At 34.1% G+C, this 15,940-nt stretch overlaps 1 protein-coding gene across 1 annotated transcript in view; it reads right to left on the reverse strand.

The window, feature by feature from the left end:
* The window catches only part of LOC143232497 (rab-like protein 2A), a 35,106-nt gene that overhangs the window by 6,075 nt on the left and 13,091 nt on the right, over positions 1-15,940 (reverse strand). The window contains exons 3-7 of the mRNA XM_076468046.1: positions 14,728-14,807; positions 14,299-14,378; positions 10,831-10,942; positions 2,292-2,389; positions 1,417-1,500 (exon numbers count right to left, since the gene is read on the reverse strand). Of these exons, the coding sequence (XP_076324161.1) occupies positions 1,417-1,500; positions 2,292-2,389; positions 10,831-10,942; positions 14,299-14,378; positions 14,728-14,807 (454 nt within the window). The remainder of the gene's footprint in view (positions 1-1,416; positions 1,501-2,291; positions 2,390-10,830; positions 10,943-14,298; positions 14,379-14,727; positions 14,808-15,940) is intronic.

Genomic DNA, 15,940 nt, shown 5'->3' on the forward strand with positions numbered 1-15,940 from the left:
TGCTATACTAACTGATATAACATAAACAAAAAGTAGTTTAATAACAGTTTGAATGTAAGTCACCAAAACCTTGTGATGTATATCTTGTAAGCTACTTGATAATATAGGCAGTTTATGTTGTGATACCACAGAAAGAGAATTACTAGGTGAAAAGCACCCAGTGTCTTCTTTACAGAATGACTCTTTTTGTTTCCTAATTCACTGGTGAATGTGGCACTGAGAGACCATCACCATAAGGTACTAGTTTTATTGTAGATGCAGTATACAGATGTTTATATTGCTGAATATCAGAAATGTTAGACAAGCAAAAATAACAGTTACAGTCAATGTTCTTTTGGCTAATGTCATATCATGGAACTGTAAATAGTGTAACTGCCTCTTATTATTCAGTGACTATGTCAAGCTACATGTGCAAACTGTGCAACACACATGGTGTCATGTTTTTCTTGATCCACAATTTTACATCCAAAATAGTGGTAATAAGCTACCTTATCTTGTGTAATAAACGTTTTTTGTTTGTGAAATTGTAATATATTTTCTACAAATGTAGCAGAAACTTTTTGAATGATTTTTTAACTTTACCAGCATTTCAAATGATTTTCTAAAAAATATAATATAATTCATGTTTATGATAAAATGCTGAGATATTATTATAACTCAAAATGTAAAGATAATTGACTTACTCTGAGATTTTATCAAGTCAGCACCATCAAATTACCCTAAATTACTTGAGTTTTATCCAGTTGCAATTTGCTGTCCAGTGTCATGGGACACCACAAAAGAGCAGAGGTAAAGAATTTACAATTTCAAGTTTACAATATTTGCACATTGCCTGAGCTTGGATTTCAATGAAATGAATATCACAAATATCTTTAAAAATTCAATCAATTATAATAATCACATCAAGACACCAAAACATATGTTGAATAAAAAATCATAGATAAAAAGGCTTAGAACGGTTTTACAAATATGGCAACTGCACCTAACATTCTGAGATGTTTTTATAGAAATTACTGGATTACATTTAGTTGACATTCAACAGACTTTGGAATCTGCTAGATTTAATATTGAAAAGTAAGAATTTAAATGAAATTATACTATATCTGGGCTACTTTAGGTATGCAAGGATAAAATGATTTTCTTACATTTTATGAAGATGAGCAAAACAAAAAATTAACAACCACAAGAGCTAGACTTACAAAACTGTGTGTTCATACTCAACCTGCTAAAAGAATACTTAAATGTGTGCAGGTGTGATAAAATAGTTGTATATTTCATGTCATACAACTTGTACATGCAACATATATTTAGATTTTCTGCAATTTTGCAGCAAAGCCAAATGTAGTTGTTTGAAAACTTGCTGTTAATTAATGAACATAATTTGCAAATACCTTAAAAATGTCTAATGAAAATTACCTCTAATTCCTGCATAACTTCATCAATAAAATCTGTTGGGTTTTTCTTGTATTGTACAGCACAACGAATAGCTTCTTGAAACATCTATAAAAAAGAAATGCTTTTTGCTCAAATTATAACCAATTAATTTTGATTCTCAACATTCAGAATAAATAACTTGTACACTAATCTCATTGTTTGTTTTAGAAGATTTGTTTGATGTCAGATTCCAGTCCTTAAGATAAGACATTAGTTAGTTCAAATAAAATCAGTTTTGTTACCCAAATACAGCTGAGTTACATTTATAGTGGAATTTTATGATACTCATAGTAATTTATGACTTTTTGTTATTTGAAAATGCACATATAAAACCTAAAAAAAATTATTTTGTCTTACATTCTCCATGTGTGAAATTTGACAAGTCATTAGAGCAAGCAACAAACAAGTACAAAGGTTGTAACTAGAAGAGATAAATATTTTCTATACTTCTTTATTTAATGTTCTATGTTTTAAAGAAAAAATAACTGAAATTGAAAAACTTATGTAAATGATATTAATGTATTTATACAAATACAATGTATTATAACTGAAACATTACTGTATTTTATAAAATCCTGCACTACTGGAACACAGCCAAGAGAGGTCACTTTGTAAAAACTAGTTTTGTATCCTCAAATGTAATAATGTAAGTGCACATGCAGTGTCATTGCAACTTTTGGTGTCTTGTTTGATTTGATACTACATGATACTGGGTAAGTTTAGTAAGTACTTATTTTTTACACTTATTTTTGTCGGTGTGGAAGATGTTATTGCATTTTCAGATTTCTATAACAAACCTAAGAATAACATCTATAGTTTATAATAATTAACTTACCTACACAAACACAAAATCTCACCTTAACAACATTTGTTCCATCTGATGCAGAAACATAATAGAAAGGCATGCCAAACTTCTTTGAAAAATTAAAGCTCTTCTTAGTTACTTTAATATCCACTAAAACAAAAACAAAATAAATATTAGTACCTACGTAACAGTTGCACAAATTTTGTATTGTTTAGGTTACATCCCAACAAAACATTTTATTAATATTCACTTTTTTCTCAAGGTATATTGTGGAGGTGCAGCATTTAGAAATAAATATACATTACAGTAAACGTAAGTTGACTGAGTAAGTTAAAAATAGGAATAATTCAATATTCAGTCAGTGACTATTACTTGATTTTATCTATTCCATTATTTACTAATTTTCATTAATTTTACCTATGATTATAGATCAAAGGCCATGCCATTGCATTAGAACACTCGCATTCAAATTTTAATGAACTACTATTTTATCAATCTATGTCAATAAGTTTGGTATCAAATCATATAATTCATAATTTAGTACTATAGCTAATTTCTTAATTTAAAAGTAAAAATCCTAAATATTGATTTTTTCCATGTCATACTGAATGTAACATTGATTCAAATCAGACGTTTGTCATGTCCAAATAAAAAATCTATAATTTCTTACAAATTAGATAATTAAATTACCAATATTGGCAACCTTGAATCTAAGATAAGAAACTTCTCATATTTTTTGACACATTAATGCATTTATTGAATCAACTAAGGTGGCCCCACCCACATCTTCCATTTTTTGAAAATACTTACATACACCTACTACCCCAATGACGTGTATAACCAATCAAAAGCTCAGAATGTTTTCCTAGTGGTTTTCTTAGCTTCTATAAAGTATTTGCACAGAAAATTTTTCTTCTGATGCTAGATTCCAAGCAGTAAGGTAAGACATTAGTGAGCTTAAAAAAATATTTCTGTAGACCCAAAAACAGTTTAGATGCAAGCTTGATAAATTATGGTAGAATTATATGGTACTGATATAGCAATTTATGACTTTTTGACATTTCAAAATTCATATACAAAAACCAAAAAAATTACTTTGTTTAAATCCTCCACATGCAAAACTTGATAAGACATAGCAACTTAAGGCAAGCAGCAAATGAGTACAAAGTGCATAACTAGAAGAAATAACTGTTTTCTATAATTCTTTATATTTTGTTCTAAGTTTTAAGAAAAATTACTGAAATTTAAGAGCTTATTTGTAAATAGTAATAATTGGCATGGCATCACCAGATAGTTAAGGCACTCAACTCATAATCGAAGGGTCACAGGTTCAAATCCTCATCACACCAAACACGCTCGCCCTTTCAGTCGTGGGGCTGTTATAATGTGATGGTCAATCCCACTATCCATTGGTAAAAGAGTAGCCCAGGAGTTGGCAGTGGGTGGTAATGACTAGTTGCCTTCCCTCTAGTCTTACACTGCTAAATTAGGGATGTCTAGCACAGATAGCCCTTGTGTAGTTTTGCACGATATTCAAAACAAATAGTAATAATGTAAATTCATATATAATCCATTATAACCAAAATGAGACTATTTTACAAAACACTGATATACTAGAACACAGCCAAGACACTTTACTTCATAAAAGCCAGATGCACATTCTTGGATATGGTAACACGAGTGCACATACTGCACCATTGCAACTTCTGTAATATTAGTAATACACAGCTGAAAGATAATGCAATAAGAAGTAATGTGTATGTGCATGTATTTCAGTAAAAATTAATTCTGATAAAGCTAAGTAAATAAAATCACAAGGAAGGACTGTGCTAAAAGCAACAAATCCAAACCTCTAACTAACTATATTTAGTTTGTTATATCTTAATAAACAAGCCAAAACAAGAATAAACTAAAGATCCTGCACTAACTGAAAAGATCCCAGGGTACAAGCTATAATGTGGGATTATAAAATGTATTCTAGATGTTAGAGGAAACTGCAAGACAGGAACTATATTGTGGTGGGGATACACAGTCTATCAGTCTTAACCTCCATTCACAGTCTCACATAAGAAATAAAGAGTAGCAATAGATATAGAAACAGAAATTAGGAGAGTGAGACATGGGTGCTCAAGCTCACAATGTCCCACATCTATATCACCTTTCACAGCCTGCAAGTGATATGCTAAAGGTACCCCAGTCAACCAGAGTACCTATTAGTCAGTTAATCTCCTTACAATACTGATCTCCCAAGCTTCAGCTTGATGGAAGTGGTACACCAGGGGATAGTCCAATTAACTAGGTCACCATGTCCACAGTAGGGTAAGGGCTCCCAACCAACACATGCATGAGGACTTATTTTGGCTGGTACAGCTCTAATACAAAATACATTACACTGAAACTTACAACTAAGTGATGGTAGAATCTCTATCCAAACTGCAAGGGTGAATTGCATTAAGGTGGATTTACTCCAATTTTTAATTCCAAGGAATGATCTACACCAGCAAAACACCACTGCCCTATTCTCTAATGCTCTGATTGAGAGCAATCAGGAGAAACCTCCATGGTCCACCACTCAAAGAGCAAGGAACTGGTAAGTGGTAGGATGTACCATAACCCAATTGAAGAAGCCAAAAAATGCATTTGGAAAGATGGAGAAATGCTGACTTCAAGGACAATACATACAGTGGTCACCCTATTTCAAAAAACAGATCACTCCTGATTTATTGACAGGAAGGACAGAGATGTGCACAACTATCCCTTCTGTTGTACTTGTGATAGTCGACAAATCAGCATGGCCTGGTACAGGCATAATTATAAAGCAATATATCATGAGGAGAATATACTAACAGTCTTCTTATGGAACATTCCATCTTAAAAGGCTGTGTTACAAGCCTGGATATGTATGAGCTAGCAAGAACATTCTCTGGCTGTTTGATGATGAGGCATTCCAGTCAACCACTTGCCTAGTCCAACTACTTGCAACACCATTCTTCAGGACTTGACTCACTGGAAACAACACACCAGGGGAACCTGGACAGTTTACACACATATGACACGTACATATAATATTATGGTTAAAGGTCATAGAGTAAACATTTTATAAAATAAATTTACAGATACAGAGTTGAATTGTTGTGTGGAGAACAGTAAAAGGTGGAATGCAATAACTGGATGAGAAAGGTGGATGGTTGATTTGGTGTTTTATGGCACAAAGCAGCTAGGCTATCTGTGCCAAACATCCTGCAAAAAGTTAAAATTAAAGTAAATTTAGTAAAATTCATAAAAGGAAATTAAGGTAAAACAAAACAAAGTTAAAAAAAACAACAAATAACATAAAACCAATATTTACATCTAGTCTACAATGTTAAGAGAAAACCTAAAGTGATATAAGGTGTAAAGGGCTTTATGTAGCATAATTGTAATTATCATAACTCCCCAGGAAGACTAACAGGTAAGTACAAAAATCACTGTCAGTCACCTGAAGTTGGCCTTTCCAGTCCTGGTTCAAAGTTATTTGACGTTATGGCCATTTTCAAAAAGTAATAAAAGTTTTAGAAGACTTGTAGCAGAATTTTAATAATAACTCACCAGGATGACTAACAGGTAGTTCAAACAGCAACGTTAGTCACCAGAAGTTAGCCTTTCCAGTCCTGGTTTTGAGTTATTTGACGTTACGGCCATTTTCTAATTTCAAATTGAACCATCTGTATAATTAGGAATAGAAGGATGGTTCGAAAGATGTTCAGCAAATAGCAGACAGTATTTGCAATCAGAAGTGTCTACTTTACTCAGATGACTTAAAGATAGGTCACAATTGGGGACTGTAAGAAGCCATGGTGGGATGGTCTGACCATTGGATACAGAAATGTTATCCAAGGACAGACCCAATTTATCCAAAAGTGCCTGGATACAAAGGCCAAAAGGAGCAATGGCAGATCGTCTCTTCTGAAAAAGTATGGCCCACCAAGGAAGGAAAACATAACCCCAAGTGGGATGCTTTAGTAAAGAACGAAGTTTCGAAGCATATACTAAAGACAGTTGCAAATGGCAGAAGTGCAAAGGAGGTTCATGAGACTATGTATAAGCTCTGAACTGGGGAAGTGCAGAAAGCCTCAGTGCAGAGCCAAAGTCCTTGATGATGAATGGGGTCCAGCATCTTTAAGGCCAAGGTTCTGGCAGAGCCATAGACCAGATTCCAATATTCGGGTTTCGATCGAATAAGAGCACAATATATCTTTAACATAGAACATTGATCTGCTCCCCAAGTAGTGGAAGAGAGGACATGGAGGATGTTCAGTATTCTTGTATATTTGACCCATAGCTGCTTGATGTGTGGTATAAAAGTTGGCTTATGGTCAAAGATAAGCCCCAAGAACTTTGTCTCGGGGACCACAGGCAGCACAACTCCACTGATACAAAGTTCAGGATCAGGATGAATACTCCATTGGCAGCAAAAATGCATGAAAACAGTTTTAGAGAGAGAGAAAAGTTAAAGCCATTTGCTGTGGTCCACTGCAGTAAATGATTAAAGGCAGTCTGTAGCTGCCCTTCAATATACCTCATGCTTGACAACTGACATGAGATGTGAAAGTTGTCAACATACAGCCCGTTGGAACAGTGAGAGGGAGTTGTTCAGTGATGGCATTAATCTTTATACTGAAAAGTGTGACACTCAAAACACAGTCCTGAGGGATTCCAAGTTCCTTCTGTGCCATATGGCAGGTAGGATTCCACCACAGATGAGGATATTGTGAGAAACATGTTGAGGTTTTAGGAATACAGTCAGTTACTGCTGCCACATAGTTGTCTGTTCATGGCTTACAGAGGCAGGATCAAGTTCTGTGAGAGCAGTGAAAAAGAGCCAATTTGCCTGATCCAGCTTCCACCAGGGCACGCAAGTCAGGTGGCATCGACCATGGCCAGTCTATCTCAAGATTATAGGAACAATGAATTATTGTCAACCCTCCATGAAAAATGGGAGAATAGTGAAGGGGAGCAAACTGAGAGATCAATAGGAGTAAAGGACTAACTAGGTGCATGAAAATAAATGTAAGAACCAATATTAAAAAGAGAAAGTTTGTGATCAGAGAGCATACACTCTACAGAGCAACCCCTCCTATCAATATCAGTACTTCCCCAGATGGGATAATGTCTATTAAAGTCCCCCAGGATTAAAAATGGAGACGGTAACAGTTCAATGAGAACATCAAGGTCTGACTGATCATGTGTCTCTCCAGGCAACAAGTAGAGAGAACAAACAGTGATGGTACAACCCAAGGAAAGACAGATGGCTATGGCCTCCAAGGGTGTGCTGAGTGGCAAAGATAGGGTGGGAACATGCTGATCAAACAACAGTGCCACCCATCCATGCACTCGTCCATCACACAGCCTATAATTTCTGTACAAAGAAAACTGCCAAAAGGTGACTGCATCGGCAGGTTTCAGATATGTTTCCTGTAAGGATGGTAGGAAGCAATCAGTGTTATGATGTTATCCAGATTAAAATGTAAGCCTCAACAGTTCCATTGGATCAAGATGGCCATTTTTATTTATGTGTAGAAAAACTGGGTGGAGAATCCTTCTGTTTACGACCATGTCTTTTTCTTTACTGTCTTTATTTGAAGGAGGTCTATCGACCTCCATGGATCCTGCGCTGGGTTGATTGGGCAGTTCTTTGCTCTTGGAAAAGGATTCCAGCGACTGAGGACATGAACGAATGATCATTCTGCATCTTGGGGTAGAAGAAGAAGATGTACGTGAGGAAATGCTAGTACCCAGAACCAAAGGAAGTTGATCTTGGGACTTGCTGGAATGTATGTAAGAGACAAAGATGGGTGTTAAAGTTGATTCATAAACGTTTTTAACCATGGAGGTCAAAAGACTTTTCATTTGTTTTGAGAATGATTCTTTTGAAGGCACAGAGAGATCCGTCTGCACTCCCACTGTAGTAGTGGAACAAAGTGCAGCAGCATGCGTCTGAGAAGAAGTGGTGGACAACAACTTTTGAGCCTCAGGATAAGTAATGATTCATTTTCAAATGCTGTACCTCTTTTTTTTCCAACCATTTAGGGAAAAAGCAAAAGTATGACGGGTGAGAACCATTGCAACTGATGCTATGAAGGTCCGTTTCACACTTATAGGCATCAGTGTCCTTGCCACAGCAGAGAGCATATATCAAGGTACCATGACATGATGTCTTGAGTGACCAAACCACTGACACTGGATACATCTGAGAGAGTTTGGAATGTATGGCCATACCCTGCAATTAAGATAACCTGCCTTGTAGGTGGCAGATGGACGTGGTGATGTAAATGTCAGAATGAGAATATTGGTCACCATCGTAATTCCATCTTTGCGAGTAAGATACGCCTCACTGCAGAAACTCCTTGAGTGGAGAAACCAGCAAGAATCTCCGACTCAGGGATGTTCTTCAAATCCCTCTCAACAACAACTCCTCATGATGAATTCAAAGTAGCATGAGGTGTAACCTCAATAGGTATATCCCTAATTGCCTTTAAATGCAACAGGAGTTCACTGTGTTGAAATGTGGATGGTTCCACCAATATGTCCCCAGATCGAAGCTTCTTTACTGACTTTGGAGAGCTAGCAAGTCCCTCTAGTCCCTTCTGAATGAAAAAGGAAAATGTTTACCCTAAAGGTTTATCTGAAAGAGAATGTAGGATAATAAAATGAGATACAACAGGTGTTATAGATGTCGAAGATTGTTGCTCAGAATTTTCTAGGCATGGACATTTACCTATGGACTGTTTTTCACTAGTTTATTTAAGTTTTTATTTGAAGGATCCATAATAAAAAAAGGAAATTTCAGTGCTCACTGACCCCAGCCACCATGGAGCCCTACAAAGGGATGCACTACAATGTCAAGCAAGGACACTGCAGCAATGCCAGGGTTTCGTTAGCACTATACTCAAACACTAGTACTTATTTGTTAATTGTCCGTCTGCAGGAATTCAAGGCCAAAGTGTTGTGTTAGGGTTGGACCCCTCAGCCACCAGGATCTTATCCTCCCCTTCACGGGTTGCCACTCACGGCAAGCACATGGGTGGATGTTTAGATCCACAAGGAGGTAAACTGAAAGAACAGAACCTTCCCTGGGAGGTCCCCTCACCACATACAGGAATCCATACCAAGGGGTGATGAGAAGGAAACAGCAACTTGATAAAGATAGGGGGAGATAAACATGTAAGAAGTAGTCCATATACCAGACAGGACAACCAAAGGAAAATGGAGATAAGTTTCTAGGGAAAAGGTAAGGTGTAATATCTGGTGAGACAACAAATGGAAATGTTGAAAATTAGGAAAGAAGGGTTTACATATAATAGTGCAATATGTTGATGAATCCAACCCATGAGAGTAGGAAATGAAAGGGTTCATTTGATAGGATGGTTTTCAGAGAATTAATAAGCTGGAACAAGAATTATAGAAGGAAGCCATGCAGGCAACATTGTAAAGGAGAGCACAAAGAGGACACAGAAGTCTGTCCAGATTGGGACAAAAGTAAAGATGGGAAAGTGAAGGGAGAAAAATAGTTTAAAAAAAAAGTTCCCTCATCACAAATCACAGATGTCTTAGAAAACTGTGATCTAGATAAAGGAAAATATAAGTGAGGTAGTAAAGAACACATGAAATGTCAATGTCAAAGATGTCCAACCTCTCATAATCACAGACCAAAAGGAGTAGAAAAAAGGGTTTAAGGGATAGGTGGTAGAAGAAACAAGTTGCCAAGGGTACACACAGGAGGATAGGTAAGGGTGTAATAACAATCCTACCATCTCGTAATATTGTAGTGCGAGAAGGATGACAGATGCAGAAGGAACATAACAAAATGGAAAAAGAGAGAAGGGAAAACATTGTGCAGTACCATGTAAAATGAAATATCTTGTAAAAGGCTGCTCGATATCCTACTATGGCAAATACTGAGGAATTATGATCAAACAGTCACGTAAAATTTTGCAATGTGAGGTATGGTTGGTCAGGAAGAAAGGAATCCATGGAGCAGTGACCAGTAATGGAAAGTCCACTATTCTTCCTTAAAAACCATGAACAAAAGAATGAACTGAATTGGACAAAAAAATACCATACCTGTGAATAGCTCAGATGTCCTTGCAAAAGACTGAACAAATGTCACACATAAAAATAAAGAGTGGGAAGTGCTGGATGAAACTATTGTGACATCTGAATACAATTGTGCCTAAACAAAATGTGAAGGTTAGGCTGAATAATAAAGAAAATCAGGAAAGTGTGTCAGACTCCTATTAGCAAAGGGTTGCTGCATGCTTATTTACATACAAGGATGCAATAGAACCACACTGAATGTGTGGTTATTAGGAGATTCGTGGTTAATGGTGAACAAAAATGTGCATGTATATAAAAGGTAGCACTGAATAAAAGAAGCTGTCATGTGACATTAGATAGAATACCATGCTGTAATTACCTTTTCATATGCCTTCTTTCTTCTTCCAGTACTTTTCGAATATTGGTTTGTTTGTTTTTTAATACTGATTATTTATTTAACCATAAATTCTAAATAAGTATAAATATCTGATGAAAATTAATAAAACAAATCTTACCATCTATTTTATTTGCAGCACAAAGACAAGGTATCTCTGGTCTGTACTCTCTAAGTTCCTTGTACCAATTTGGCAAATTTTTATAGGTAATCTTTCTAGTTACATCAAAAACCTAAAATATTTAACATAAGCATTTATCTATTAATAAATAACAACAACAAAAAACTGTCAGTAAGTTTAAGAAACCAAACATTTCATTAGTTCAGTGTTACAATTATTAACTGAAATGAGGTATTTCAAATAGAGAAATCACTCTAGAAATAAGCCAACATAAATCAATTTCTAAAACCATAAATTATCAGTTTCTAAACTTGAAATTAAAGCAACTAATAAAATATTAATAACTTCATTGAAACAACGTGGCAGTAATCTTAAAATGCAAAATAATACGTTTTCAGCAGATTATCATTAGGTTCTACAAGTTATCACAAACTATCATTTCTTATAAATGGCTAGTTTTTAAACTCATTACTTGTATTGTACAGTTGCCAGTCTAAAGCACAAGTAGACAAGACTTAATTAGATTCACACATAATCCTCATCACTCCAAGAGCTTATGAGCATTATATAAATCTGAATGCAAAATCTGTAGAATGGAAGTTACAATTTATTAATTAAATTACAATGCAAATAACAATTTTTCTAAAAATGCTGAATTACTAAGATTAATCTGTGACCCTCACCTGAGGATGCATGTCTCCACAAAACTTGTAAATTTGTCATGACTTACAAGCCCAATCTTCTTCACAAATGTTGCAAGTTTTACTTTATTATTTAAATTAGTTTATTTTAGTTCTGCAATTCTTAGGTCTTCAGTTTATTCTACTTGAGAAATTCTCAACTGAAAATTATTTTTATAAAGTTTCTTATCAAAATGATAATCAGTGATCAGCTATAGGTTAACTTTTTTTACTCTGATCATACTTGCATAAGGCCAGCCATATTAATGAATATCTAAAATACTATGGCTACATTATTAACATAAGCCACTTTTTTATGTATTAACTATATACTTTTATTACTTAAGTTGTGATAATTAATCAAAACAATACTAAAACTAGCTTTAAAAGTTGTAAGAAATTAAGACATCATACATATGTGTATTTATCAATCATGTATATGTAGCACATCTTCCCAGTTAAAGTGTAACTGGGAATATAAAGTTTGCAACAACAATGCCTAAAAGGAAAATATTTATTATGTAATGTTTTGAAGATTCAGCCCAACAACAAGGTTGCCAATGTTGAGTGTAACATCTTTTCTAATCTAAAACCAACAATTTTACTCTTCAATTAAACTGTTAGTAACCACATTATTTATCAAAACATTTGACTAAAATAGAACCTAACAAAACTAAGACAAAAAATAATTTCTCACTATGTTTCATGTATTGGTTCATTTAAGAGGTTTAGTGGTGTGAAATATGCCTGTTTATTTGTGTTTGGTACCTTTCCAACTAAAGCATCTAGTTTTCTCCTGTATGTTTATAAATATGGCCATTCTTTTTAAGCAAACAGAAATCAAGTTACATTGTATAGTCAGAGCATTACATCTATAAACTTTTAGAATACAAATACGTATAATATAGAAAATGTCATTTCTAGAGACATATTTATTATGAATTACTTGTTTGTGTAAAACAAACACACACTAACTGGTTACTTTATTATACAGGCTTGGCCTCCTTTTCCTTGAATAAGAGCCATAACAGGGCAGGGTATAGAATCCACTAGGTGGTAAAAGTTGTTGTGAGAGTTGTCTCATCCAATTACTATCATGCAAGCAATTCATGGAGAGTGGTAAGCAGAGAATCATGATGGTGAGCTTGCCTTTTAAACCCCTCTTACAGATGCTCCATTAGATAAACATCAGGAGATTGTGATGGCCATGGCAGACACTTCAGGGCTCCTTTCATTTTTTCTCAAACCATGTTAAAACAATTTGAGAAGAGTGAATGGGAGCAGCCATGTTTTCATCAGGATATATCAGAAGCACTGTTAGATGTACTCAGAAATTTTGTCAAGATAAGTAGTGACATTCATTTTTCTTTATAGAGACCAAGGAGCTTAAGCTATGTCAGGAAAACATGCCCTAAACCATAACTCCACCACCAGAACCAGAAACAATTGAAACCAAACACAAGAGTTTGTGATTCATGTAGTTTTCTCTAATCTGTACAAAATATGGTAAAGCACAATTGCTAAATCATATTTTTTTAAAAAAGTCCTCCTTACCCCAACATCTGTACGCCTTACACCTCTCAAGACATTGTTCCTTGCTGGTAACTGATAACAGTGGTTTACATAATGGTATTCTATTACTATTATCTATTCATTGCAACAACCTCACCAAATAACCTTCAAAAAATGCTAATAGTCATATTGTTTTTCAAATAACTCTTGCTCAAATACTCTCTACATTTTTCTAAACTTAGTACTGCTACATTTTTCATAATTGTTCAGTTCACATATCAAAAACAAATTCAATTTACTTCTAGTGTGAACATGGTTGCTACTAAGAATATTAAAAACTCATAAAATGTCATCTTCATAACCTTCATTTAACTATACCAAAACATCATTTAACCAGTCTATTTACATGTCCTCTGAACTATAGCTCACTTCCTCAGAGTCAGGGAATTAACCTCACCACTATCCTTGGTTTAAACAGTTCCTAATAAAGACAACTAGAATTTCCATAATCAACTATTTAACAACCTGCACATGCCTTCATTCCACTTTTAACCTTGTTTAACAGGTCTAATCAGTTTATATGTTGATTTAGATATAACCATTTTACCATGGTTAATAATTTTTTTTAGAAACCTAACGTTACTATTACCAAACTTATACCTACTTTCTTAAACCTGAATCTCCTACCATCATACATTTTTTTAAACTTTCCATCTTCCCCTTCCAAGAGCAATTTGGACTAAGGTTATATATGTATATACATACACAAATATATATTCACAGGTATTTTCTCACTTTTATAATTCCTCACCAAAGCTGTTACTCTTACTCTCTAACTCTACAATTTTCTCAAAACAAATCCAGTTTTTCCTACATGCAAGTTCTATGAAGAACTTCCACCAATAAGACTCTTAAAAACTCAGATACAGTACAAGTTCTTGATGTCTTATGATGTTTTGCTTTGTCTAAGTTAATACTTTACAAATAAGCTATGTAATGGAATTATTTATTTATAATAAATGTTTGTTTCAAGGATTCTGTTTGATAAACCTAAACTATACATGTATAAACAAGTAAGAAGAGTTTAACTTATAATGTTGTACTGTTCTTCAATGTTTTAGTGAATGACTGATAATTTACATGCATTAAATGGCATTCTATATTAAGCAGTAAAAAACAAATTTCAGTACTTAGATTTTATCTTTCAGAGTACCAAAAAAATAACAAAATAAATATTTAACATTTGAACACAAATAATGTAATTTTTATTACTTACTAATATACAGGCATGGGCTTGATGATAATAAGAGGGATGCATACTGCTGAATCTTTCTTGACCTGCTGTATCCCAGAAGTCTAATTATAAGAGAGAAAAAATTACCATGTTGTAAGCACAGAAAGTTTACATAACTAGAATACAGTGAAATATTTCTGAAACTTCACTACAAATTTTAATATTTTATACTAAAACCTGTCATTACATAGTTGAATTCAGAAACTTGATTTTGTAGCTTTTCAGCCATAAAAGTTGGATCACACTGTTCCTACTTTATTGTAATTATAATTTGGTTGAATAATTTTATTTTCTATGAGCTTATGAATGACTTTAAAGTAGCTATCATCAACAAATAATATTCTGAAACAGTTATAACTGAAGACAACTGATTAGATTTGAAAACAATACATTTCAAGAAAACCAACTTACCAACAACAACAGATTCACCATCAACATCAGTTGTGTATCTAAAAAGGGTTAATGCATATGTGGATAACTGATGAGGCTGACTGGTAAGTGGACATATAGGAACTTTTAATCCTTTTCACACAAATATAAAACTTATTTACACCTTCATACTTAAATAAACATATTTCCAACGTAGACCACATAACTGACCATAAAACTACACAAAACATTTGAGACCTACAACTGTAACTAGTAATGTCACAAGACCTATAACATTATTGAAATACTAAACACAAAATCACATTTGATAGTCCAACCAAACAAACTATTGACACACTTTGCAATTCATTAATATTTATTTTTATTCATAACTGTGTTAGCTTGGGAAGAAAAGCTGTCAGTGAACAAGTCTTGTAACATCTTTTAAGTTTACAGAAGAACAATCAAGATCTATTTGAGAAATTTTGTGCAAAGCTACTCAAGAGCTGTCTGCTCTAGTTGTCAAAAATTTTGAAGTAAAAAACTAGAGGGCCAGCAGCTAGTCAAAACCATCCAATACCAACTCTTGAGTCACTCTTTATCAATGAATAATGGGATAAAAATTTGCATTATAGAGCCCCCATAGCTGAAAGGGTGAGTATGTTAAGTAATGAGATTCAAACACATGACCCATAAATTGCATATTGACTTCCCTAATCACCAGACCATGCCAGGCCTAAACAGCCGTTGGAATCTCCAGTAATCAGTACTCCTACAAAATCAATCATTTCCTTTGGTTTTTGAAATAAACTTTGCTTAGTTGATACAAGTTTCAACATTGACAGAAATGTTTAACATGCTTTTTTCAACAAAAATTAAAATATTCATCACCAAATTGCAGATTTTAATTTTAGAAAGTTTTGATGTCAATACTCACTAACATTTCACTGAAAGACACTGAAAATTTTTCTCAAAACTATTTCAAGAAGGTCAGGTAAAGAATTTAACTGAGAATCTACTTTTGATGACTCTTGCTGTCAAAAGCAACCACTCTGGTTTTATCTGAAATTAATATAACAGATTAATTTTGTTATATTTTCTCTCTGTGAAGAAACCTTGTTAAACAACTGAATTCTGAGTTCAAACAGTATGTCGATGATGCTTTTCCTAGTTTCACTGAAACGACTATGTTCAACTTTTCCTAAAATGTTTTAACTTGAAACATCCAAGCTTTAAATATTTATATTTATTTAAC

Source organism: Tachypleus tridentatus, chromosome 11 (assembly GCF_004210375.1).
Source record: "Tachypleus tridentatus isolate NWPU-2018 chromosome 11, ASM421037v1, whole genome shotgun sequence".
NCBI classification, from domain to species: Eukaryota; Metazoa; Arthropoda; class Merostomata; order Xiphosura; family Limulidae; genus Tachypleus; species Tachypleus tridentatus.